Source organism: Theropithecus gelada, chromosome 9 (genome assembly GCF_003255815.1).
Source record: "Theropithecus gelada isolate Dixy chromosome 9, Tgel_1.0, whole genome shotgun sequence".
In the NCBI taxonomy this organism is placed as follows: domain Eukaryota; kingdom Metazoa; phylum Chordata; class Mammalia; order Primates; family Cercopithecidae; genus Theropithecus; species Theropithecus gelada.
This window is the reverse complement of record NC_037677.1, coordinates 95,891,421-95,918,057: the sequence shown is the minus strand read 5'-3', so window position 1 is coordinate 95,918,057 and position 26,637 is coordinate 95,891,421. Positions and strand designations below refer to the sequence as shown.

At 44.3% G+C, this 26,637-nt stretch overlaps 1 protein-coding gene across 5 annotated transcripts in view; it reads right to left on the bottom strand.

Moving 5' to 3' along the window:
• CNNM1 (cyclin and CBS domain divalent metal cation transport mediator 1) overlaps positions 1–26,637 on the bottom strand; it is a 68,638-nt gene that overhangs the window by 25,031 nt on the left and 16,970 nt on the right. For 3 of the 5 annotated variants that reach the window (XR_003121137.1, XM_025396719.1, XM_025396721.1), the window contains exons 2-6: positions 11,272–11,415; positions 8,203–8,343; positions 6,789–6,958; positions 4,670–4,769; positions 4,186–4,233 (exon numbers count right to left, since the gene is read on the bottom strand). Coding sequence is in view for 4 of the 5 variants with exons in the window: in XM_025396719.1 (XP_025252504.1) it covers positions 4,186–4,233; positions 4,670–4,769; positions 6,789–6,958; positions 8,203–8,343; positions 11,272–11,415 (603 nt within the window). In the remaining variant the exon portion in view is untranslated. Of the gene's footprint in view, positions 1–562; positions 626–4,185; positions 4,234–4,669; positions 4,770–6,788; positions 6,959–8,202; positions 8,344–11,271; positions 11,416–26,637 lie in introns of all 5 variants that reach the window. The other 2 variants (XM_025396718.1, XM_025396720.1) reach the window with 1 other exon arrangement.

Sequence of the window (26,637 nt, the reverse complement as noted above, 5' to 3'; positions counted from 1 at the left end):
TCTATGAGGAATTGTTACCCGATTAAAAAGAAACCCAGTGACTATTTCACTTATTAACAAAAGAGGTTAAACCTAATGAAAAGTTGTTTTGAAAGTTTTACATACAGCATTCTTTGTATGAGCAGAGCTACTGAGAATATGATGATCACACAGTAACATTATTAGGAAGATTAGGACATGGAAGGAAAGAAAGGTAGAAAGAAAATAGGTAGAAATAAAGCATAGTATTCCACTATTCCCATTTCATTCATGCTGTCCTCCTCATCCCTCCATTCTGTAGTCAGACAAATGAGGAAAAACTCACACTATCCCTCACCCCCACCATTTTTCCATGTGCGTACACAGATACATTCCTGGGAGGTAAGCTCACAAATGACACCACTGAACCAGCAATGCCTGGGTGGTATGTGCAAATGAGTGCTGTTTGTGCAAAGTGCTATGCCTTAGTCACAAGAGTGCCTGTTGGAGAGATTAGTTCTCAGGCAGGAAAGTGACAGAGGCCAAAGGCTTCTTGCAAACCCCTCTGGATCTACGGAGACCCGAGACACCCATGCATGTTTACCTGGGGAGCCTGCCAGAGAGTCCCCTCTGCTGACAGCGAAGGTACGAGACACAGAGACGGGCACTAAAGAGTCAGGGGCCAAGGATTTGAGTTGCAAAAGGGAAGATATAAACACAAAAGGAAAGAGACAAAGAACAAAGTGGGTGAGACAGTCTGTTCCTGGATCTTCACAACATCACACTTCTCTGCAAAAAGGAATCTTGACTCTGAAAACACAGAAATCACATCCTCTTACAAAGTCACTCTCCAGAAAGACAAGAAAATAAAATGGATTTTGCTGAAAGTCATCTGAAAAGATGTGCAACACATCTTGGAATCAGAGGCACAAGCACAAGCCGAGCCCTGTGGGAAGCATGTAGGCAGCATTCTCTGAGGCTCCCATTTTGAGCCAGCAAACATGCTGGGAGCCCAGCGCTGCATTCCCACCAAGCTCTCCCAGCTCCCATGGAGCTCAACTGCCAAGGGCACCTGCATGGGTACTCAGAGGCCTGAATGGAAAGCGTGTGCTCCTGCTAGGGGCATCCTTGAGGAAGCTAGATCCTGCCTCTGACTCCTAGGAGCTCCCTCTGGTTACAGAACAATATCTCTAGCAGTGTTAATGTGAATCAACTTGAATTAAATCATAGCCACTTCGTGGTAAGTACCAGTGGTCCAAAGCATCTCTCTGTTCCCTTTTCCTTCTCTTTCTCCACAGAGTTGGAAATGCTGCTGGGTATCACTTGGGGGCCTGGGTAGAGTTGAGTGTGTACTAACAGTCCAGTCCCTCCCCCTTCAAGTGGTGTCTGGCCACGGGACCCATGGGAACCTGTCTTCGTCTCTCTTATCTGATCATTCCCAGAGTCCTTTTTAAGGAGCTAAATGAAACCAGTCTGCAGATGATAGCAGATGGAAATAGACAGCTTCTGCAGTTTTATTTGCTAAACCAAATGATTTTATTTGAAATGACCTACCTGATAATCCTTTACTCTGACATGAGATGTTAACGAATATTAGAATGGGCCTCCAATATTATGAGACACAATGGAGTTAAGAAACCCTCTATTCTCAAGAAGAATCATAGTTCTAAATGTAGAAATGTATACACCAAATTGTATACATTGTATACATCAAACTGTAAACACTGTATACAATGTATTATACAATGTATAAATGTATACACCAAACAGAAAGGAGACCTGCTCTTTCCACATCTGCACACCTGTGTGTGCACCTATTCCAGCTACCCTGGGTTCCTGGCAATCAGAACCAAGAAGACAGTCTAGATTATGTTCCCTTCGCCTCACACAGGAAAGCCAGAGACTTCTTTGTAGCCTCAAGTTCAACTTTGAAGCATAGGTCATCGTGCCAGTCTTCCAGCAAACTCATAATCTCACTCCTCATCCTCAAAGGCTGATCAAGCTAGCTTCAAGCATAGGGGGAGGGGGCTGGGCCAAGACCCTGTAAGATTTTATTGCCTTTTGGCTTAGACTTAAGCTCTTCCTCAACCTATAGGGTTGAGGTTCTTGGCCAATGAAAGATGCTGGGTGGCTGGACCATGGGCTGAGCCTTCACCTGGGATAACTGGGGTATGGCTGGCCTTTGCAGTTACTTCACACTTCACTACACTAAGTATGGATTCCAGGAGGACAGAAAATGTCTTTTTACCCCTATTGGCTAATAATATTTCTTTTTCCTTCTGAAGATTTACAGAGATGCTCAGTAACATGGGGAGAGAAAGAGAAAGAGTGTTATGCTTCTTTTCAGTTAACTAGTTTTAAAGGAGAAATCAATGTTGCAACTTTATTTCTATCTCGCTGATGCCATTGAAAGCTTTTGAAAGAAAGAACTAGAGACAGGAAGGAAGGAAAGGAAGAAATCGGATAACATATTCCTTCTACTTAAAACAAATTTTTTTTTTTTTTTTTTTTTTTTGAGATGGAATCTTGCTCTGTAGCCAGGCTGGAGTAAGGTGGCATGATCTTGGCTCACTGCAATCTCCACCTCCCCAGTTCAAGCGATTCACCTGCCTCAGCCTCCCAAGTACCTGGGATCAAAGGCATGCGCCACCATGCCTGGCTAATTTTTGTATTTTTAGTAGAGATGGGGTTTCACTGTGTTGGCCAGGATGGTCTCGAACTCCTGACCTCGTGATCCACCCGCCTTGACCTCCCAAAGTGCTGGGATTACAGGTGAGAGCCACCATGCCTGGCCACAGCATTGGGCTAGGAAGCCATATGTAGGCCTTTTTTCCTCAGAATTTCCACCTCTTTCAGTCTTCTGGAAGAGATCACAGACATTTCTAGGTAACATATTAGAATCCCAGGAGTAGTCCCTAATGTGATGGATGATGGAAATTTCCTTTAGAGAACTAAGGTTTGCCAACGTCATGTAACCCGTCCCTCGCCCATCGAGAGTTCTACTGAGCACCGATGCTTCCTTCATCAACCTTGATTGAGATTCGTTGTCTTAAGTATAATAATGTACCAGGGTCTTTTCGATTTTACAGATCTCCTCCAACTCAAGTTCTGCCACTCTTCAGGCTGGACAGGTACTTCATTTCAGCCACTGGCTGGGCTATTACACTGTAACAATTACACTGTAAATTGTTCCACTATTTTCACTTAGAAATTGCATTCCAGAATATGATGGATCTGAAACCTGTATTTTCTTGTGCTGTGTGAACTAGCCAGGACACCAGGAAGCATCTTGGCCGGTCACCAACTTACTGGGTGATTTGAAGCAAGTCATTTCCTTAGTTTCACTCATGTTAAAATGGTATCTACCTTGCCATGTTCCGGGGACTATGATATCAAGCTCTGGGACTCTCTGACAATTCCCACCACAAGGGAATACGTAAAATCTTTTTTGTGATGCGAGGAAAGACCCTATTTGGCATTGAAGTGGCCACTGTAAACACTGACAGCTGAAAGCAAAATTCAGATCCGTGAATCAGAAAGAAATGTGGAGAAATAATTCTTTCTGGATCACACTTTTAATCACAAGAAATGCCATGCCCTTTAAACACAAGTGCAATAACTACACAGGAAACAGCAAGAAGGCACAGCACAGAAGGGGCAGAGCAAACCAGCCATCAGCCCTGTGCCTGCCCCCCACCAACAGCATGCATGGCCAGCTGGCAGATACCTCTCCACTAGCTGAGAGGTGGAGAAGCAGGAAAGAGAAGCAGATAAGCAGCGTATTGCACAAGGGTGGAACTTACATCCCCAAATCTTGCAGTCACTTCTTACTGTGGACAAACCCCACAGACATAATAATAGCATATGAGAGTTTCTGAGTAAAGGCCATGAGTGAATTGTTATTGCACAGAAGGAAGGGCTGAACCTCTGCCCAAGCACACAAATCACCTGCCTGCATTTCCTGGAAGGTGGCAATAAGCAGTGCCTCCCCTCCCAACCCCTGCATCCCCCAACCATGTGAGCAGAGAAGCCGCAGAAGACATTCCAGACACAAGAACCTAAGCTCCCATGGTCTGTGGGTACCTGGCAGGAAGCAGTGCTCCTGGCAGAACATTACAAAGAGGCTGCCAGCATTTGTCTTAGCCCCAGCCCAGGTCCAGGTCCCCAGAGCGGGCTGAGGCAGGACTACGATGGGGAGGACGAGGAAGGGGTTTGAGAGATACATACGAAAGACAGAAGATCCAGCCAGACTTCCAACCTTCCGCACGTCATTATCTAAGGACAGAAGGATGCAGTGGGTTTCAGAGGCAACTCAGAAAACACACTTCTTATGGGAATCTTCCCTCTTCTATCCACCCCCAGCACCAATTAACCCTGTAAAAACCAGGCAATTAAATGGAAGGGTAGGGAACCAGTATAAAAAGCAAAATAAACTCGTCTTTTTACAGTGAAATCTACCACCCTAGATCCCTAACACTTGACAATATTACTGCTTTTTACAATTCAATTTTTGTCACTTTTCTTTAAGCACTAACTGAATGAAAAGTGATTCATACACCCATTTTGCAGAGGAAGGAACTAAAGCCAAGGAAGTTAAATGGCTTGTCCAGGGTGATTAACAGGAGTCAAAGGAGGAGTCAAGACTTGAACCCCTCTGCTTTTTCTACCATATCCCATTACTTTCCCAATAAACAAATGGAAACTAGAATACCTGAGCAAGCAGTGGTCATGATGGCTGGGACGCCATAGTAAGTAAAGGCTCCATTCTCAAAGCGAAGGCCTTCCTTACCAACCTCCACCTCCACTTTACCCTGGGAAAAAAAAAAAAGGAAGTGTACTATGAATGTATATGAGCACTTCCAGTTCTACTATTGACTAGAACCCTAAGCATTTCTGCTTGGATAACAAGTGGACTAGACCCATGTTCTTATCACAGAGGAATGTTAATTCTCTCCAGATTTACATTTGAGAAAGCACTTCCAACTTAAGTAGCCCTTTGCAGTAAATTCAGTGCTTCGTTGTTCATAAAACAGCATCCAGTCATGAATAACCAAGCTGTCCTTGCGTACTGTAATGGCCCTTCCACGATGCAGGCCTAAGCACCAGCTAACCCAGGGCCTCATAAACTGCCCCACTGGTTTAGTCCAAGACTGGACCATTTCTAAGTCAGGTCAAGATAAAATCTAGGCCAGGTGTGGTGGCTCACGCCTTAATCTCAGCACTTTGGGAGGCCAAGGCGGGTGGATCACGAGGTCAGGAGTTCAAGACCAGCCTGGCCAATATGGTGAAACCCCCATCTCTACTAAATATATAAAAATTAGCTGGGTGTGGTGGTGCACGCCTGTAGTCCTAGCTGCTCGGGAGGCTGAGGCAGGAGAATTGCTTGAACCAGGGAGGCAGAGCTTGCAGTGAACTGAGATCGGGCCACTGAACTCCAGCCTGGGAGACAGAGCAAGACTCCATCTCAAAAAAAAAAAAAAAAAAAAAAGATAAAATCTAATTCTGTGTGAAGCTTGTTTAATTCATTGCCAATAATAGTGATAGCTGACGTGTAATGCATAGCATGCATGGACATGACACTGTGTTATGTGCACTGCATAGATTCTCATGCAATTAGCCCCACAACCCCATGAAGCCCATGCCATTTTTATCCCCGATTTACTGGGGACTCAATTTTGAGGCTCAGAGATTGAATAACTTGGTCAAGGTTAGTTAGGAGATGGCAACAATGGGATTTTAAAGCCATAGTTTTCAAATTTCTGAGCCTACACTCTTGCTACTACATTTTATTCCATGTTTTATTTGAAAACTGTTAAGTTTATATTCAGTACAAGACATGAAACTATGTGCTCATTACATTATACAAACAATGTAACAGGATTCTTGTTGATTTCCAACAGTGAAGCACATGACTCCATTTTTTGGAGAAGAGAGGTCATTTTGTTCAGACCATTTGGAAAGATATATGTGAGGCAAATTACAGTGACAGAGCAGAGAGGTTGGAAGTGGACTGTAACAAGGAGACCATTTCTAAGTTCATGTGAGCTTAATTAAGATTCTAAAACACAATCAGCGTATTTAGGATTCACAAGGTTATGCTGGGAAGGGACAGGGAATCAGTGACAGAGCTAATGGTGAAGCCAGACAGGGCACCAGCAGTGTTACAAGCTGTAATCATGTCAGACACTTATTTAAGACAGGCCTATTCAGGTATCCAGAGCAGAAGGTGATCATACTTATGTGAGCACTGGGGAGATGTTGCACTTCTTTGAACAGGTCATTTTTCCCCTTCCTGGTCCTCTTAAGGGGGAGAAGATTCCAGGAACTACAGAGGCTGAAATGCAGCTGAGAGAATGAATGTGTCCCGTGCACCTCCAGAGAGCAGAGCAGGGACCAGTAAGGAAGTCAGAGGTGGTGAGATTTCCACTCGACAGAGAGAAGGGTTTAAAGAAGAGTTGTCTAAAGTTCAGCAGGCAGTGGGCAGTTTCATTTCAGGGGATGTTCAAGCAGAGATGAGGAGGTATTATAGTTTCTGCAGAGCAGCAGTTCTGGAAGTTTAGAAGCAAAACCCCTATTGGAGAGGTATTCACCCCACCCCAAACATTGCTGAGTTGTCAGACTAAATGTCAAAGATCCCAGCACTCCCAGGACACCAGTCTTCTGTGTCTAGCCCCCTCCTGTGGGTCATGAAGAAATGCCCACCCAGCTGGCCTTGTTCCTGAGGCAGCCAGCTAAGTCCCGGAACTTGGTGCTGAAGGAGGCATGGCCATTTCTTCACCCTGGAGATGCCCTCATCTGGCCCTTAGAGGTTCCCTGACTTTCCTACTCACCTGTAGAAGCAGCACAAAGTAGTCCACAGGGCGGTTGCGCTGGTAGAGATAGTGTTCCGGGGCCTTCTTGTTCTTCTCATCAAACTTCAGCTCCTGGATCACGTTGGGATGTTTCAGGAGCCGGAGCAGGATCTTCTCCGAAAGGTACAGAGACTTAAAGGGCTCCACTTCTAGAGGAGAGTGAGGAGGTAGGGAGGAATCAGCATGAGCTGTGTCCCACCCATTCCAGCAGTGACAGCTAGGAGGAGTCAGAGTGGGCACAATGAGGGCCCCCTATGCATGTACCAGGGCACCAGGCTGGCAGGGCTTCTGCAGTTCCTTTGGAGTGGAGAATCCTAATCCCAAGTGTGCATCTCAGGGCCTTACCCATGTCCTCTGGAGATGTGTGTCCCTGCACTGGCACCTCAGGAGAAACAGGTCTCCATCTGGAAATGTCTGTTTCATTACTAATTTTCTTTGATTTTATTTAAAATTGGACATGGATAGCTAAGCCACATAAACAACAAATACTTTAATGCTATAATTGAATGAAATGCAGATAATTTAATCCGGCTTATTTGTATGACATATATCTGCTGAATGAAATGAAATCCCACGTTACTAGAGACAGGCAATTACTTAAATAATAAGTTGTCAATAATATGAGGCATCCTTGCATCATATTTATATATTACAGCTATTACTTATATTACATATGTTAAACTTATATTATTTATATTACATATGCTCTGGGAAGTAGTTAAAAGAAATCTGTATTCAGAACTAGAAATTCTATCTTAAAGCAGCTCCAACTGAAAATTTTCTACTCTTTAGCACCTAAAACAGTGTTAGCGCTCATTATACACTCAATAAATACGTGCTGGATTAATTAAATATTGAACTTCATGATAGATATGATCATTCTAGGTCAGTACAATAATTAGGCATGGATGGTCAGAGGGTTCAAAGACAAACTTGACCTTCTTCACAAGAAGGAGTTTATCTTTGGATTTTCTCACTTTTTTTTCTTTCTAAAGATCCCAAGATTCACAATCCACTTCTGTATTTAAGCAGTTCATAGCTTCTATGGCATTGCTCTAGGGCACCGTAAGTCTAACAGACAGGGAGATGGCCTCAGGCTTCAGCCAGGAAGTGAGTAGAAAAGGGAAAAGTGCGGCAATGGTTTCTTTAGCTCTTCTCTCTGGTAGAAGAGTTGAATTATACTCATTTCTTCCTCTATAAGATCAGGCCTGGGGCTCAATACGACAGTAGGTGGCATCCATTACCCTATCTAAGGCAACCTCCTTCCTAGAACAGTGCTTCTCAGTCCTGACAGCATACTGGAATCAGGCTGGAAGATTTTAACAAGGATTGGTGCCTGGGTCCCACCCTAGAGATTGTGTTTTAGCTTCTCCGGAGTGGAGACTTGTCCTACCTGTGGCCATGAAGCGGTGTGTGGCCAGCAGAAGCTGTGGTGAGATCTTCACCCGCATCTCTGTGTCCGAAAGCTTAAACAAGGAGAAGTCATGCCGCTTCCGCTCCCGGTGTGGGACCCTCTGCTTTTTCCGATTGTCAGCTGCGGGGTCACAGAGGACAGATTGCAGCTATCTCAGAATCACTGTTGGTCTTTGGAGGTTTTCCCAGAATCACAGGGGACAGATAGAACATTTCTACAGTGTCAACTATGGGTGACATCACAGTATCACCCAGGAAGTAGAAGGATGTGGGTGAGGGATAGACAATGGGAGACTGCCATCATTTCAGTGTTTTCCACACTTAGCGGGTGTATAGTAGAAAAAGGAGAAAGCTGTCTTGGGGTACCCAAGTCTGGGGTTCTGGGGCTGGTTCCACTACTTACTCACCATACAACCTCTCTAAGCATCAGTTTTTATTTTAATCTGTACAAGGAGGCTAGTAATATTTAATATAGCTCTCATACTCATCTTGTGCAGTTAATTATGAGACTCCAACTGGAAGCTACGTGTGAGAATGCTTTTACACAAAGTCATACACACACAAGGGACCCGCATTCTTAGTATTGAGAGGGTTGCAGGGGCCCAGGGAATTTCTGACTCTGTCTCCCTCCTTTCCCCTGAACTGGCCTCAACTAGTCTCCTGCTGCTTATCTGAACCATGCTCTGAGTGGTACCTGAAGCATGCCACACAAGGGAAGAGGGCAGCCACTACCTCTTATCTCACAATTTCCCTGCTTCAACCCCAGTCCCTCCACTGGCAGGGAATCAGGGGAAATATAGGGAAGAAGAGAGGAGAAGAAATAAGATTGGACCTATAATCTCTAAAGGTGGGTTTTCTGGGTGGGGGGCCTCAGGCAGGGTCTGGTACCTCCCAAGAGCCTATATATCAGGCATGTAATTATTGGTTGAAAAAATTTGCTTTTTCCAATTTAATTTGTTCTCATTCTTTTTAAAGCTTATCTAAATATATCTACTTCCCCCCCCCCCCTTTTTTTTGCTTTCTCTTTTTGGTACAGGAAACGTTTCCTTTGGTTCTTTCTCTTTTGTTTTCCCTGAGTTTTGAGTAAAATTTTGAAACTGCTAGCCCATCTTACCTGCATTAAGGGGAACAGGAAAAGGGATTTGGGTTTTCTCCAAACTTGGCCTAAAGGGAAACAGGGCCATGGGGTAACATCTGGTGCAAGCTGAGTGGCTGCAGTGAGAATGAACCCTTGTGGCAGGAAAATAAGGCCCCTGAATCTGGCTCCTTGGTGTGCCCTCTCTCCTTTTCGGGCTTGCTTTTGGGTTTCCTTCTAGAAGGGACAAAGTGCCCTCCTGCTGGCGCAGCTCTTCCGTGGCCCGCTCTGACTCTGGGACTTCACAGTCATCTGGCCCCTGCTTTGACACTCCTTTTGCTCAAGTCACAGTGGGCAGACCTAGACCCAGGTGTCCAGATCACCTGAGGTCAGGGTCATGCAAGAAGAAAGATAGTATCCCTGGCTTCTGGGCCTTTTCACAGCTCTTAAGGAATCATGCCAGCAGCTGATTTACCCTAATCTGCTCCTGCAGAAAGAGGATCACTCAGCAAAAGAGTAGCAAACACAGGTTATCAGCCTCGCTCTCACTGGTGAGCAACTGTCCGATTTGTATAAGTTTGCCTAAATAGTCCCCCTCTCCCCCATCAGATTGCTACTTAAAATGGCATCATTAGGGAATCATTCCTCTGCTCGCCCCTTCATTCCTTAAATTTTAATAGTGTGTGCTTGAAGCCTTAATGTTGTTCAAACAAGTGCCCTGGGAGTTTACTCATTTAGACTATTATCAGCACCTAACACCTTAGCGTGAATGGCTTCACTAGTTTATCTGAGACATCTGGGATTTTTTTTTTTTTTTTTTTTTTTTTGAGACAGTCCTCCCAGGTTCCCATGGTGGAATGCAGTGGTACAATCTCAGCTGTCTGCAGCCAGGACCTCCCAGGCTCAAGGGATCCTCCCACCTTGGCCTCCCAAGTAGCTGGGACTACAGGCATACGCCACCACACCTGGCTAACTGTTATATTTTTTGTAGAGATGGGGTTTCACCATGTTGCCCAGGCTACACCTGAGAATTCTAAATCAAGAGTGGCAGGCAGAGGTGGCATCAAAGCTTATGGCATCAAGCTCTTTCTACCAGGAGCCAGTTTCTGAAAGGCCGCATCTCGCAAACTAAGGACCGAAGTCTGAAATGAGTTATCTGCAAGGAAGGAAAGGATGGCTATTCCATGAGATTAAATTCTGAGGAGGAAACAATTCCTGGCCTAGGGACTCCCATGGACTTAGATAACATTCCAACCTTAGAGACAAAGCATGCCTTTGTAGTGTTTGCAAGCAAAGTTTTGATAAGGTTCAGTAACCCAAAGTATTCACATCTGCATAGAAAAGCCTATATTGTTCCTGAGTGAGGGAGTTAGGATGGGGAGCAGACCAGAAAGAAGGAAACAGAGACAAGAGCAGGGATTCTAGTGGCAGGGAAAGAACAGAAACCCAGGGTGGTGGGCTGAAAGGCATAAGAGGACAGGGAAGTGTGTAAGAAGGAATATTCAGTTTTTGGCTTAGGTTGTGAGTAGGCAATCTCATGACCGTCTCCACTGCTCACTGCTGTTCTGGTGTGAGTGGAACCCCTGTTGGGGTCTGCATCTAGGTGGATGAAGCAACCAAACAAGAACACAGGGGACACAAACAAGGGCAGAGAGGCCTCTGGGCACCATCCTGGGAACACTGTGTTTCCTGTAGTCCCTTTTCTACCCAAAGGCTGGGAGGTCTCCTTTTCATAGTCTTAGCTCAGTTCCTGAAGCCTCCCTCCTGATAAACACTTAGCTAGCATGTTCCCAGTGACTCAGAAGTGATTCCAGCTAGGGTATCTTGCCACAGCAGCACCTGGCATAAGTGGCTGACACACATCAGGGCACAGAGTTTGCCCTGACACCCTTTCTATAAATCAAACAAGGCCTTACCTGAGAGTCTTAGAGGGAAATAAGATGACCCTGGGAACAGCCAAGGCTGTGCACTTACTGTAGAGATCCGTTTCATCCAGGATCTCTGACTTGATGATCTCCTCTATGATATCCTCCAGTGTGACAATGCCCATCACCTCATAGAAAGGGTCTCCTTCTCCCTCATTATTCACCCGCTGGACAATGGCCAGATGAGATTTTCCTAGAGAACAAATGAAATCACAGTTAAGTATCGGGGACATCTTCATAGATCTTTCTTTGTGAGAAAAATGATACAAAGTTGCGTCTGACCAATCTCAGGACTGCACTCATCCCTGGACCTCCTTAAAATATGAAGTTTTTATGCAAGGGCTTATAAATGCAAACCTTATTCTTTTAAATTTGTGTTTCTATTTAGGGAAGTTACTGAATATACTCAAAACCAGTTGATTTTTTTTCTTTGAACTTTTACATATTAGCAAGTGTGTGTTAGCTGATATAATATATACAAATTGAAAGAGCAAGAATTTAGAGTCAGAATTATGGTAAAAGTCATTCTCCTCCCCTAAGCCCCCTTCCCCATTAACTATCCCAGTTACTATCCCTTGGCAAATCATTTAATCTCCACTGAATTACCATCTCTCATCTAGAATCAGGAAATAACGCCAGTGTGGTGATTTTAAAACATGGCTTTCGTGGTATGCCTCCCACGGAGAGATGTGGTCTACAGCCCCTTCCCTTGAATCTGGGTGGGCTTGTGACTACTTCAACCAAAAGAGAATGTGAAATGAATGTCCATTATAAGATTTCTGAGGCTAGGTCATAAAAGCATGTGGCTTTTGCTGCAAGAACATTGTAAGAAGTCTGACTATCACCCTGAGGCCACCATAGTGGAGAGGCCACATGTAGGTGCTTAGGTGCCAGTCCCAGCTGAGCCCACCCTTCCAGCCTTCCCACCTAAGTGCCAGCAGCTTGGCGAAGAAGCCGTTTTGGAAGTGGATCTGCCAGTCTCAGCTGATCCAGCCCCTTGTCTCACTCACTCCCCAGCCAGGCAGCCAGCCTCCCTCCCTTCCTCCCTTCCTCCCTTCCTCCCTTCCTTCCTTCCTTCCTTCCTCTTTCTTTTCTTTCTTTCTCTTTCTTTTCTTTCTTTCTCTCTTTCTTTCTTTCTTCTCTCTCTCTCTCTCTCTCCTTCCTTCCTCAGCCTCCCAAGTAGCTGGGACTACAGGTGCCTGCCACCACGCCAAGCTAATTTTTGTATTTTTAGTAGAGATGGGGTTTCACCGTGTTAGCCAGGATGGTCTTGATCTCTTGACCTCGTGATTCTCCCACCTTGGCCTCCCAAAGTGCTGGGATTATAGGTGGGAGCCACCTCGCCTAGCCTCTCCCCAGCCTTTCAAGCAGCTTCTAGCTGTGGCCCCAGACACTGAAGCAGAGATAAGCCATTCCCGCTGTACATCTTTGGAATTCCTGACTCACAGAATCTGTGAGCATAATAAAATAGTTGTTGTTTTATGGCTCTAAGTTTTGGGGTAGTTTGTCAGTAGCAATGGTAGCTTGAATAATCAGGACCTATAAGGTGATTGTGGAGCTCCAATGGCCTAGTGAATATGTGAAAAGACTATAAACTACAAGATGTCACTGGCAGAGACTTCGCAGACTTCATTTTTATTGACCGATGACTGAATAATAATAGTTTCCATTTATTGAGGTCTTACTATGTGCCAGAGAACTCTAAATTTATCTATTTAATTCTCATAACAACCACTGAGGTAAGTGCTATTCTCCACATTTTACAGATAACAGAACAGAGGCACATATTGGTTAAGTGGCGTGTCTGAAGTTACACAGCCTGTAAGAGCAGAGCTGGATTGCAAACCCAGGTAACTAGGTACAGTACTAACCTGGGGACTGAAGTTTTGTCTAACAGTCCTGCTTCATATCAGTTTGTTTTCTTCTGCTGTATAGACACATTTCCTGGTCCTTTCTCTTTCTCTCTTTTTTTTTTTTTTTTTTGAGGTGAAGTCTCAGTAGCCCAGGCTGGAGTGTAGTGGTGCGATCTCGGCTCACTGCAAGCTCCACCTCCCAGGTTCACGCCATTCTCCTGCCTCAGCCTCCTGAGTAGCTGGGACTACAGGTGCCTGCCACCGCGCCTGGCTAATTTTTTCTATTTTTAGTAGAGATGGGGTTTCACTGTGTTAGCTAGGATGGTCTCGATCTCCTGACCTCGTTATCCGCCCACCTTGGCCTCTCAAAGTGCTGGGATTACAGGCGTGAGCAACTGTGCCTGGCCTCCTAGTCCTTTTTCTAAAATGAAAATCTGGTTGGTTCTTTTCCTTGGCTCAGAGACATTTAAGGAGAAAATCTGGGGTACTGACTCAGATGTTATTATGGAAAACAATAAAAAGCAAGTTCATGCTTTATTAGTACCCTTTATAAACTCTTCCTTGGCCATTGCTAAAAAATATCAGTCAAGAGGAGTCATCAGTTCGCAGGAGGCATAATTAACCATTAAAACGTAAATAAACTTCTTTATCAAATATCTGAAATCATAAGATAGCTACCCCTTGGAGTTTTTAAACCAAAACGAAATTGGAAAGATGGCATTCGTATCACCCAAGAATGGTCTCTAATTTCTTCCCCGCCTTCAACCTAACCTTCAGCCTACTTCTGTACTGATCTGATTATGTTACAGCTCTCCTCAAAAACCCTCTATGGCTCCCTACTGCTTACAGAATCAAGTCCAGGCTCATTAGTTTGGTATAATATCATCAAGATTCCACAATATGGCTCTTCCCTGTCTAACTGTGTGCGCTGCTACATCCCCCAATCATTCTACACTCCATGTGTACCAGGTTACTACCACTTCCTCGATTTCTCTTCCCCATTGCCGCCATCTCCCCTACCGCCAACTTTGAGCTCTAGCCCAGGTACCAGCTCTCCAAGAAAGCTCCCCCAGATCTACCCCACTCTGAATCTGAACCAACCTCTCTATTTCAGCATTTATCACAAATTGCTACTTCCTGTAACTAGCAATGTATGTGTCCTACACTAGACAGCATTTCCTCCTCAGATCATGAACTACTTTAGAACAAACGATCATATACTTAAATAAGGTTCCCTCCATATATCGGACAGCCAATCAGTGCCTGATGAACCAAAGGCTGAATAAAAACTCATAATTTATACAATAAGTGATATTAAAACTGGATACTAAAGAAAGCCTTTATTTTTTGATAAAATATAATAGTATGTTTAAATTAAAATTTAAATCCTGAATCAGTGATTCTAAAATTATCCTTCCTGGAAACAACTACATCCTACCCAGTTGGGCCAAAGTACTTTGTAGCTTAAAATAGATTATATTAATTGTTAGAATGTGCTCAATTTAAAGTTTTTCATTTCTAACACCTTTTTCTTAACTTACGGCACTGATTCTCACTTTTCTGCTAACATGTACTAGCAGATGACAAAACAAATGACTAGTATAATGAAAAGCCTTGGAAAAGTGATTTCTTAAAATCGTTTCCTATAATTGGATTTTTTTTGGTAATGTGAACCCTGGAATACATATAATACAGCCATACTCCCTACCACTAAGATAATTTGTTCATATGATGAAATTAAATGAACAGTTTTTGATATTTTGCAGAGCACGATAATTTCCACATGAAAAACCGCCATTGCTGTATACTCTGAAAGTTCAGTTTGAGGACACACTATGTTATCCCCAAGGAACAGAGACTTTCAGTTCTAATTATATCATATTTAAGATAATGTGCCCAAGTAAGCTATTTAGAAACATTTTATTATTTACTCTTGGCCTCTGAGCTTCCCTCCAAAGCCTGTCAAGATCTTCTACAAACAAATGAAGGAAGCCATTTCTTCTTACGTACAGACCGGGATGGGAATTGCCAATCACAATCCTTATTCCGAGTTGACACTCACAGAGACAAGAAAACCAGCTGTTTCCATGACACACATACTACACACACTCATGAAAGGTTGGTCTTTTAGAGCCCTATGCCTGCACCTTCCCTACTCCCTTCCTGGGCCCCAGAGGTGCCGGGGGGTGGCCCTATGTGAAGCCAATCTTGAGACAAGCGCAAGTCACTCCCTCCTGCCACAGCACTTTGCACACATCTCTGTACTGGCATTTATAATAACAATGATAGCTGTTATTATTATTATTGAAGCTACCTTTTGCTATGCACACTCCGGGGGCCAGGCACAGTGTTAGTCATCGCACACACATTATTTCACCCTGGTTGTTTTCTATTTATATGTGATCTCCACCCTCACCCGTGAGGGTAAGCTCCCTGAGAGGCAACAGGTATGCTACGTCCCATTTACTTCTGTTTCCTCAGAATCTAGAATAGCACCTGGCATATCATCAGTAAGGAAATACAAATCAAAATCTTACAACTCTTAAAAACACAACTCCAGGCCGGGCGCGGTGGCTCAAGCCTGTAATCCCAGCACTTTGGGAGGCCGAGGCGGGTGGATCACGAGGTCAGGAGATCGAGACCATCCTGGCTAACATGGTGAAACCCCGTCTCTACTAAAAATACAAAAAACTAGCCGGGCGAGGTGGCGGGCGCCTGTAGTCCCAGCTACTCGGAGGCTGAGACAGGAGAATGGCGTGAACCCGGGAGGCGGAGCTTGCAGTGAGCCGAGATGGTGCCACTGCACTCCAGCCTGGGCGACACAGCGCGAGACTCCGTCTCAAAAAAAAAAAAAAAAAGGCCGGGCGCGGTGGCTCACGCCTGTAATCCCTGCACTTTGGGAGGCCGAGGCGGGCGGATCACGAGGTCAGGAGATCAAGACCATCCTGGCTAACACGGTGAAACCCCGTCTCTACTAAAATACAAAAAATTAGCCGGGCGCGGTGGCGGGCGCCTGTAGTCCCAGCTACTCGGGAGGCTGAGGCAGGAGAATGGCGCGAACCCGGGAGGCGGAGCTTGCAGTGAGCCGAGATGGTGCCACTGCACTCCAGCCTGGGCGACAGAGTGAAGACTCCGCCTCAAAAAAAAAAAAAACAAAAAAACAAACAAACAAACAAAAAAACACACACACAACTCCAAAAGTGGGCAAAAGATTTAAGTAGATATTTCTCCAAGGAAGATAAACAATTGGTCAATGCACATGAAAAGATGCTTAACATTGAGAAGTCAACAACTAGTAGCTGATAACTGGATATCCACATGCAAAAAAGTGAAGTTGGATGCCTACCTCATACTATACATAAAAATGAACTAAAAATGGATCAAGCACCTACATATAAGAGTAAAAACTATAAAACTCTTAGAAAAAAAAAATAGGAGAAAACCTTACCATAGGCAGTGATTTCTTAGGACACCCAAAACACAATTAAATAAAAAAAAAATAGATCAAATGGACTTCACCAAAATTAGAAACATCTATGCAAAGTACACCACCAAGAAAGGTAAAAGACAATTCACAGAATGGGAGAAAATATTTGCAAATCATTAAAGGACTTATATCCAGAATATATAATGAAATATTACAACACATAAAAAACCAACTCAATTAAAAGGTGAGCAAAGGATTTGAACAGATATTTCTCCAAAGAAGATATACAATTGGTCAATAAGCAAATGAAAAGATGCTTAACATTGTCATCATGGGCCGGGCGCGGTGGCTCAAGCCTGTAATCCCAGCACTTTGGGAGGCCGAGACGGGCGGATCACGAGGTCAGGAGATCGAGACCATCCTGGCTAACACAGTGAAACCCCGTCTCTACTAAAAAATACAAAAAACTAGCCGGGCGAGGTGGCGGGCGCCCGTAGTCCCAGCTACTCAGGAGGCTGAGGCAGGAGAATGGCGTAAATCCGGGAGGCGGAGCTTGCAGCGAGCCGAGATCCGGCCACTGCACTCCAGCCTGGGCGACAGAGCGAGACTCCGCCTCAAAAAAAAAAAAAAAAAAAAACATTGTCATCATGAAGGAAATTCAAATCAAGATGCTAATGAGATACTTTATACCCACAAGATGGCGATAATAAAAAAGACAGATAATAACAAATGTTGGTTAGGATGCAGAAAAAATTGAACCTCTCAGACATCGCTGATGGGATTGAAAAATAGTCTGGTGGTTCCTCAAGGTGTTAAACACAAAATTATCAAATGTCCTGGCAATTCTTTTTTTTTTTTGAGACGGAGTCTCGCTCTGTCGCCCGGGCTGGAGTGCAGCCGCCGGATCTCAGCTCACTGCAAGCTCCGCCTCCCGGGTTTACGCCATTCTCCTGCCTCAGCCTCCGGAGTAGCTGGGACTACAGTCGCCAGCCACCTTGCCCGGCTAGTTTTTTGTATTTTTAGTAGAGACGGGGTTTCACCGTATTAGCCAGGATGGTCTCGATCTCCTGATCTCGTGATCCGCCCGTCTCGGCCTCCCAAAGTGCTGGGATTACAGGCTTGAGTCACCGCGCCCGGCCATGTCCTGGCAATTCTACTTTTAGATAAATGAAAATATATGTCCACACAAAAACTTGTACACAAATATTCAGAGCAGTATTATACCTAATAGACTAAAAGTGAAAACAATCCAAATGATTCCAAACAAAATGTGTTATATCAATACAATTGGATATTAACCTGCCATAAAAAGGAATGAAGTACACTCTACAACATGGATGACCCTTGAACGCATTCTGCAAAGTGAAAGAAACCAGACACAAAAGGCCCTATGTTGTATGGTTCCATTTATGTAAAATTTCCAGAACAGACTAATCTATGGAGGAAGAAAGTAGATCATGGTTGCCAGAAGCTGGGGAAAGGAGAGTGTGGGGCATGGCTAAGTGAGTACAGAGTTTCTTCTGGGGTGATGAAATGTTCTGGAATTAGATTAGTTGGGATGCTTGCACAACTCTGAATATACTAAAATGCATTAAGTGTGCACTTTAAAATGATGAGTTTTACGGTATGTGAATCTTATCTCAATGAAGCTATTATTTTTTAAAAAGAAAGCCAATTGGAAAAATTAAAAATCCATGCCTGAATGAGCAGGAAGTTGGTGTGGCTGAAAGTTACAACCTACAACACAAGTTGAGTAAAAGTAGGGACTGCTTCATAAAGAGAGTGAGTTGAAATGAGAGAAATGCTGGTTTGGACTTGGGTAATAATTTACAGCACACACTATCATTTTGTGCTCTAGGATGTGTGGAGAGTAAAAATGGTCTCCCACAGGTGAGGCCACTGGGAGACCAGAAATAGGGGAGAAGGCACCATATTGTGAGTTCTGTGCAGGTGGAAATGGTGAAAAGGGATGAGGGCTTGATCACAGACAGGAGAGGGAAAATATGAGAACAAAGAGCTGTTGGCCTGGGACATAGCGGGTTCACATCTTTCAGAAACCTCATCAACTCTCGGGGATGACTTGTGAATATTTACAACTCCTAAACTGGGTCCCACTGGGGCAGTGGGGGCTCAAATATCCCAAGTGTTTCCATCTTTCTCCGGGAAAATGCTCGTATCTAACACACATTATTTCTCCTCTCTACCTGTTCACTATTTCTACCTTTACTTCCTAATGGCATATGTCGTAGAGTGGCTTAAGTTTTGGTTTTTCTCTTCTGCCTTCCTATGAGATTATGTGAATGAGAACTGTGGCCTTTTCTGTTGAGCCATCCCTCTGCAAACTAGCAAAACTTCTCAAATGCCTTCTCACAACTATTAGTCCGATCTCAGTTTCCTTCCAACTTTCTAGAAAAGTGAGATGCCTGTGAAATAATTTAGGCTAATAATGAAGAAGAATATCATTTATACAGAACTTCATAGTTTGTGAGGAGGCTTTATACAGAGTACAGAAGAGCACTGAAGTTGGATATTCTTCAGGACTTCCTGTACCCCTCATGGTGTGAATCAATGATTGGACAGGCTCTCAGCTTTCTCCAGAATCTATTGAGACATGTGTCTTGTGCATATTTTTAAACAAGTTAATCTTGTTTCCAACTTCCATTAAAGGGTTCTGTCTCATTTGGTGGGCATTTTCCTTGGCGAGGGAGGTGCTGGTGGCGGCAGAGTGGAAGCAGAGACTGTATTCCCTTAGGATCATTACTGCAAACAAGACCACATGGTAAAGTCATATTAAGCTACAGATGTTGAAGAGCAGACTAAGCTAAGTTTGCTCCACACACTCTCAGTCTTGAGTCAGGTCCAAAACAATTGGGGCCCTGGCAAAGTCACCCTTCCAATTGCTAAAAATAGTGAAAGTGACAAACTTTAATCCTGCTAAGTCCAAGGGCATAATATATCTCAAAGATTCAGCAGAGGCAGAAGGTACTTCTTTGGGTGGAAAATTCTTGAATGATACTAGTTTATGAGGCATTTTTACATGTTTCTTGAGCATACTACTGTGCCATTGAACATCAATAGATGAGAAATCTCTGGGCTGAGTTGAAAAGTAAAGGAACAGTGGGTTTTATGAAAATGCACTTTCTAAAAATGAAGGCTACATCTGTCTCTGAGGTCTAAAGAACATATTTAACTCTGGGCTCACTGGTGTCTCACTTCGGATCTGGTGACTACAAACTCTTTGGCCTCTGGCTTGATTTTCTGCCATGTTCCTGGTGCTCAGCCTCAACAGAAGCCCAGCACTGTCCTGATGGCCTTTCCTGATTTCTACCAGCTGTGAGCTCCTCAAGCCTTAGTTTGCTTCCCTCAAGCCTTGACTACTTCTTCCCAGCCCAGCCTCTGATTTACAATCTCTGGCTCCAATCCTGCCCACATCTTGATGAGACACAACAAAGATGATCTGCAACTGAGATTTGAACCTTGTTTGGACTGCAGTGTTGAGATGCATTTGGGTGGAACAGGAGAAATAATCCTCAATGAAGCCTGAGGGGTTGGAGTCATACTTCTCTAGGATTAACTGATATTTACTGGTGATCTATCTTTTCTCTATGAAACAGGGCCACCTGGTAAGACCCTCCACTCTCAATGCTTTGGAATGCATCTCACCTAGTTCAATGGTTTTCAATGCTGGCTGTGAATTAGAATTACCTGAGAAGTTTTAAGTATAGTCTATTAATATAACTGGATCTCACACCTGGAAATTCTGATTTCATTGGTGAGGGGGTGGCATCAATAGTTTAAAATGACCCCCAGGTGAGTCTAACATTCAGCCAAAGTTGAGAACTACTACCTTGGCTTATGACATTGGTCCTCAAAGTGTGATCCCTGGACCACCAGCATCAACATCACTCGAACTAATTAAATATGCAATTTCTGGCTGAGTGTAGTGGTTCATGACTGTAATCCCAGCACTTTGGGAAGTTGATGCGGGGGGATTGCTTGAGCCCAGGAGTTTGAGACCAGCCTGGGCAATATGGGGAAACCCTGTCTCTATAAAAAAATACAAAAATTAGCTGGGCATGGTGGCATGTGCCTGTAGTCCCAGTTACTAGAGAGGCTGACGTGAGAGGATTACCTGAGCCTGGGGAAGTTAAGGCTGCAGCAAACTGTGATTGTACCACTGCACTCCAGCATGGGCAACAGAGCAAGACCCTGTCTCAAAAAATAAAAAAATAAAAATGCAAATTCTCAGGCCTAACCCTAGACCTAGTGAATCAGAATCCCTGGGGGCATAGTCCAGTGATCTGTGGTTTAATAAGCTTTACAGGTGGTTTTGATGCAGGCTAAAGTTTGAAAACCACTGGTTTCTGGGTAAGATTTGTTCAATGGTTATGAGGAAGAGAAATCAGTACTGAGACGTCTAGTAAATCCTGGTCCCTTTGGTATACCTAGCTTAAAGGTCACAAGATGCTAAGTACTCATGAAAAGAACCTCCCAAAACAAAGGGTAGCTGCAGTGGCAAGGTGATTAATGCTGTATCTTATATCCTGTGAGCGGCTGTAGTATTTTGTTGACATGGGCAAAAAGTAGTCATTGACTCTTCAACGGTTTGGGAGAGGGTCTCTTTGTGGCTTCTGTACCAATCTCCTCTGAGACACGCTTGAGATACCACATTACCTATTAGGCTCTTGGCACATTTGAGGTCAGTAAAATTACCCATTACAGGTCAAATTAGTGTTTTCCATTACTGCAAGAATCCAAAGGGCAGTCGTAGTACTGGTTACTGGCAGTGTTCTACCTAAGGTTTTATCATCACTACCTCATATCGACATACTCAAACTACAAGTCAGATTTCTTAGAAGATGAGGTTTTCAGGCATTGCTTTTAAAGCAGTGGTTCTCAAATGGAGGTGATTTTGCCCCCCAGGGGACATTTGGCCATGTATGGAGACAATTTGGGTTGTCACAACTTAGGGCAGGGAATGCTACTGGCATTTGGTGGGTAGAGGCCAGGGATGAAGCTAAACATCCTTCAATGCACAGCACAGTCCCCCACCACAAAGAATTACCTGGCCCCAAACATCAATACTATTGAGGTTGAAAGCCCTGGCCTGTTGGGGGTGGGGTGGGGTGGGGGGAGGGAAACATTAGGAAAAATAGCTAATGCATGCTGGGCTTAATACCTAGGTGATGGGTTGATAGGTACAGCAAACTACCATGGCACACGTTTACCTATGGAACAAACCTACACATCCTGCACATATAACCTGGAGCCTGAAATAAATAAAAGTGTGAAAATATACAGAAAGGCAGTGACAGCAACATCACAACTATATTTTGATATTTGAAGAAGCTAAAGTAGCTTCCAAAGTCTTTAATAAATATAGCCTCATCTCTTCTACATGGCTTAGGCACATCCATAGAGAAGAGCTCTCCAGGACCCCATTAGCATACCTCCGATGCCTTGGGGGAACAAAAAGGCAAATAATTGATTTGCTTCCTCTCTTCTTCAAAAATAGCTACAGCACTTTGGTAACTGTTCCCAAGATAAAATATAAAAGCTAGGAGGAAAGCATATTGCTTGGAAATAGAGAACTAAGCAAAATCGTTTTATGGTTTTATGGTTTCTGCCTCACTTGTGACCTTCACCTTATCAAATATAGTGGCTTTTGCTTACGTTCTTCTTCCTGGTGTGCTTGCAGCATCTTTTATTCACTTGGTAGACAGCATTGAGTGTCTCCTCTTTCTTACCTTGGTCTTGGTGACTCGGTACCAATGGAAATGTATTCCTTGGAGTAGCAGCATGAACACTACCTGGGCCTTTGTTCAAAATGCAAGATCTGAGGTCCCATTCCTGCCCTACAGAATCTGGATCTTGCGGGTCCAGATAGCTGTTTTTTTGTTTTGTTTTGTTTTGAGACTGAGTCTCGCTCTGTCACCCAGGCTGGAGTGCAATGGCGCAGTCGCGGCTCACTGCAACCTCTGCCTCCTGGGTTCAAGCAATTCTCCTGCCTCAGGCTGCCGAGTAGCTAGGACTACAGGTGCATGCCACCACTCCCAGCTAATTTTTGTATTTTTAGTAGAGACAGGGTTTCACCGTGTTAGCCAGGATGGTCTTGAACTCCTGACCTTGGGTAATCCGCCTGCCTCGGTCTCCCAAAGTGCTGGGATTACAGGTGTGAGCCACCGCGCCCAGCCGAAACGCTACTCTTGATATGTGCTACTCAAAGTGTAGTCCTTGGATTGGAAACATGGTATCACTTGGGAGCTTGTGAGGGAAGCAGAAATTCAGGCCCTCATCCTAGCTTTCTGAATCAGAATTTGCATTTCCTCAAGGTCTCCAGGTGATTCTTAGGCACACTTGGGTATCAGAAAACCTGGTCAAGACTACTCTACTTCTCTTCCCACCCTTATGACTGGAACTTTTCTGTTTCCATTGTGGATTTCTTTTTACAGTCCTCACCTATAGATAAATATCTCTTAAAGACTCCGACTCAGTGATTCTCAACCCTGGCTACACATTGGAGTCACCTACTGATGCCTATGTCCTACCCACAGAAATTCTGATCTAATTGATCTTGGATGAGGCTGGGACCCTGGAATGTTTAAAACTTCTTCAGGTGATTCTAATGGGCACTTGCAGTTAAGAACTTCTGCTCCGGTCCTTGATCTTCTGCTCATCTCTCCTGTTGATTAAAGATCCCAGCAAAGCCTATTAATTTAAGTATCACCATCACCTCTTTCCTGAGAACTGGATTTATATCTGAACATAGGTGTCTATTTTTTTTTGTTTTGAGACAGGGCCTCACTCTGTTGCCCAGGTTGGAGTACAGTGGTGCAATCTCAGCTCACTGCAACCTCTGCCTCCCAGGATCAAGGGATCCTCCCACCTCAGCCTCCTGAGTAGCTAGGACAACAGACTCAAGCCAGCAGGCCTGGCTGTTTTTTTTTTTTTTTGTAGAGATGGGGCTTTGCGATGTTGCTCAGGCTGGTCTTGAACTCCTGAGCTCAAGTGATCTGCCCACTTTGGCCTCCCAAAGTGCTGGGATTATAGGTGTGAGCCACTGCACCTGGCCTCGATGTCTATTCTGAACACCCGTCCTGTTTTAGATAGTTTGCCTGAGGGGTCCTCTTGTCAAAATCACTTAACCAAATAGGAACTCCTAATCTTCAAGACACACTGCCCCTGCTCTCCCTCCGTCTTTGACACACTCCCCCTGCTCTCCCTCCGTCTTCACTACAGTAAATGGTACCATTAACTCTAGTTACCCTAAGTCATAACCCAAGAGTCATCTTTTATCTTTCCTTTATGTCGGTTTAGAAACAAATCCCCACATTCTTTCAATTCTTCTTCCTTCATTCTTTCAACAAGTACTTACTGAATGACTACCACGTGCCGAGCACTCTTCTAGGCACTTGAAATGCAGCAATGAGCACAATGCACGAAATCATTTTCCTCCTGCGGCTTATACTCTTGTAAGCAGAGGTAAGAAATAATAAAGCAAATACATATGTAAAATATATAGTGTAAGGCTGGGTGCCGTGGCTTAAGCCCGTTATCCTGACACTTTGGGAGGCTGAGGCAGGAGGACTGCTTGGGCCCAGGGGTTTGTGACCAGCTTGGGCAATGAATCAAAACTTCATCTTTACAAAAAGTTAAAGCGGTGGCTCAAGTCTGTAATCCCAGCACTTTGGGAGGCCGAGACGGGCGGATCACAAGGTCAGGAGATCGAGACCATCCTGGCTAACACGGTGAAACCCCGTCTCTACTAAAAAATACAAAAACCTAGCCGGGTGAGGTGGCGGGCGTCTGTAGTCCCAGCTACTCGGGAGGCTGAGGCAGGAGAATGGCGTGAACCCAGGAGGCGGAGCTTGCAGTGAGCTGAGATCCGGCCACTGCACTCCAGTCTGGGGGACAAAGCGAGACTCTGCCTCAACAACAACAACAACAAATATTAGCCAGGTGGGGTGGCGCATGCCTGTAGTCCCAGCTGCTTGGGAGGCTGAGGCAGGAGGATTGTTTGAGCCTAGGAATTTGAGTCTGCAGCTAGCCATGATTGCATCACTGCACTCCAGCCTGGGTGACAGTGAGACGTTGCCTCAAAAAAAAAAAAAAAAAAAAAAATATATATATATATACACACACACACACACACACACACATATATATAAAAATATATATATAGCACAGTGCTAAGGCGAAAGCAAAGCAGGAAAGAGTGACGAGGGAGTGTGTGGGAGTGAGAGAACAGGTGTTACAATTTTAGGGAGTGGAGACCCGGGATGAACTCCCTGAGGTGATGTTTCAATAAAGCTCTGAAGGCGGTGAGGTAGGGAGCCCTGTGGAGATCTCTGCAGTAGAACAACGTGTAAAGGCCATGCACTGGGAGTGTAACTGATGTGCTTAAGGAATGGCAAGGAGGCCAATGCGGTGGCTGTAGAATGTGGGAGAGGAAAGTAGTGGGAGCCAAGGTCAGGGAGTTGAGGGGTGAGGGAGGTGCTGATGGGACAGAGCCAGGAAGGCCTTTGTAAGGACTTTGGGTCTTCCTTTTAGTGACATAAAAAAAAGCCATTGTAACATTTTTTTTTGTGTGTGTGTGTTTTGCAAAAATGTGATATGATCTGACTTATGTGTGTGTGTGTGTGTTTTTTTTTTTTGATACAGACTCTCACTCTTTCCCCCATGCTGGAGTGCAGTGGCGTGATCTTGGCTCACTGTAACCTCCGCCTCCCGGGTTCAAGTGATTCTCTGCCTCAGCCTCCCAAGTAGCTGAGATTACAGGTGCCTGCCACCATGCCAGGCTAATTTTTTTTTGTATTTTTAGTAGAGATGGGGTTTCACCATCTTGGCCAGGTTAGTCTTGAGCTCCTGACCTCGTGATCCACCCCCCTCCACCTCCCGAAGTGCTGGTATTACAGGCCTGAGCCACCATGCCTGGCCGACTTATGTTTTAAAAGGAACTCTAGCTGCTTTTTTTTTTTTTTTTTCTTTTAACTTTTATTTTAGGTTCAAGGGTATATGTGCAGGTTTGTTATATAGGTAAATTCGTGTCACAGAGGTTTGATATACAGATTATTTCATCACCCAGGTACTAAGCATAGTACCTAATAGGTATTTTTTTCTAACCCTCTCCCTCCTCCTTGTCTGCCGTTCCCCTCTTTGTGTCCACGTGTTCTCATTATTTAGCTCCCACTGATAAGTGAGAACATGCGGTATTTGGTTTTCTGCTTCTGCATTAGTTTGCTAAACTGCTGTGTTAAGAATAGACATAAGGCCCAGTGCAGTGGTTCACGCCTGGAATCCCAGCACTTTGGGAGGCTGAGGCAGGAGGGTTGTTTGAGCCCAGGAGTTCCAAGATCAGCCTGGACAACATAGTGAAAGCCCATCTCCATAAAAAATTAAAAATATTAGCTGGGCATGGTGGCTCACACCTGTAATCCCAGCTATTAAGGAGACTGAGGTGGGAGGATCACTTAAGGGGTGTGTTTGGCAAAAAGAGTAGGAGCTCAGTTTTGGGCAGGTTTAAGTTTGAGACATCTTTTAGACCTCTAAGTGGAGATGTTCACTGGCAATTGGAAATGTAAGTCTGGAGTTCATGTTGACAAGTTTGGCAGAATGAATGAAATAACCGAGGGAACAAGAGTAGACAGAGAAGAGTTCAATTTCTGAGCCCTGAGGCACTGTAACATTTAGAGGTCACAGAAATGCAATTCATGGAACAAATATTTGAGCATCTGCTATGGGCAGGCACTGTGCCAGGTGCTGAAGATACATCAGTGGATATGATGTAGGCAGAACCAGTAAAGGAGACTGAGGAGGAGTGTTTGTATGTAATGAAGTCTAAGAGATTTTTTTTCCTCTTCTAATTCAAAGTGTCCTTAATTTCTATGCCCTCATCCCATCTTGGACAATTGCACCAATATCCTAACCATTCATCCTTTTGGTTTTTCTAGCTCTAATACATCTTGTACACCAAAACCAGATTAACGATCCCCCAAATACTGCATTTGTGAGGTTACTCCCCACCTCAATCACACGTAGGAGGATCACATAAGACTAAGCAGGATCATTTCTGAACTCTTCTCCCTTGCATTAAAGGCTCCCATGATTTTTTGGTATATTTTTTGCCTTCTTTTCC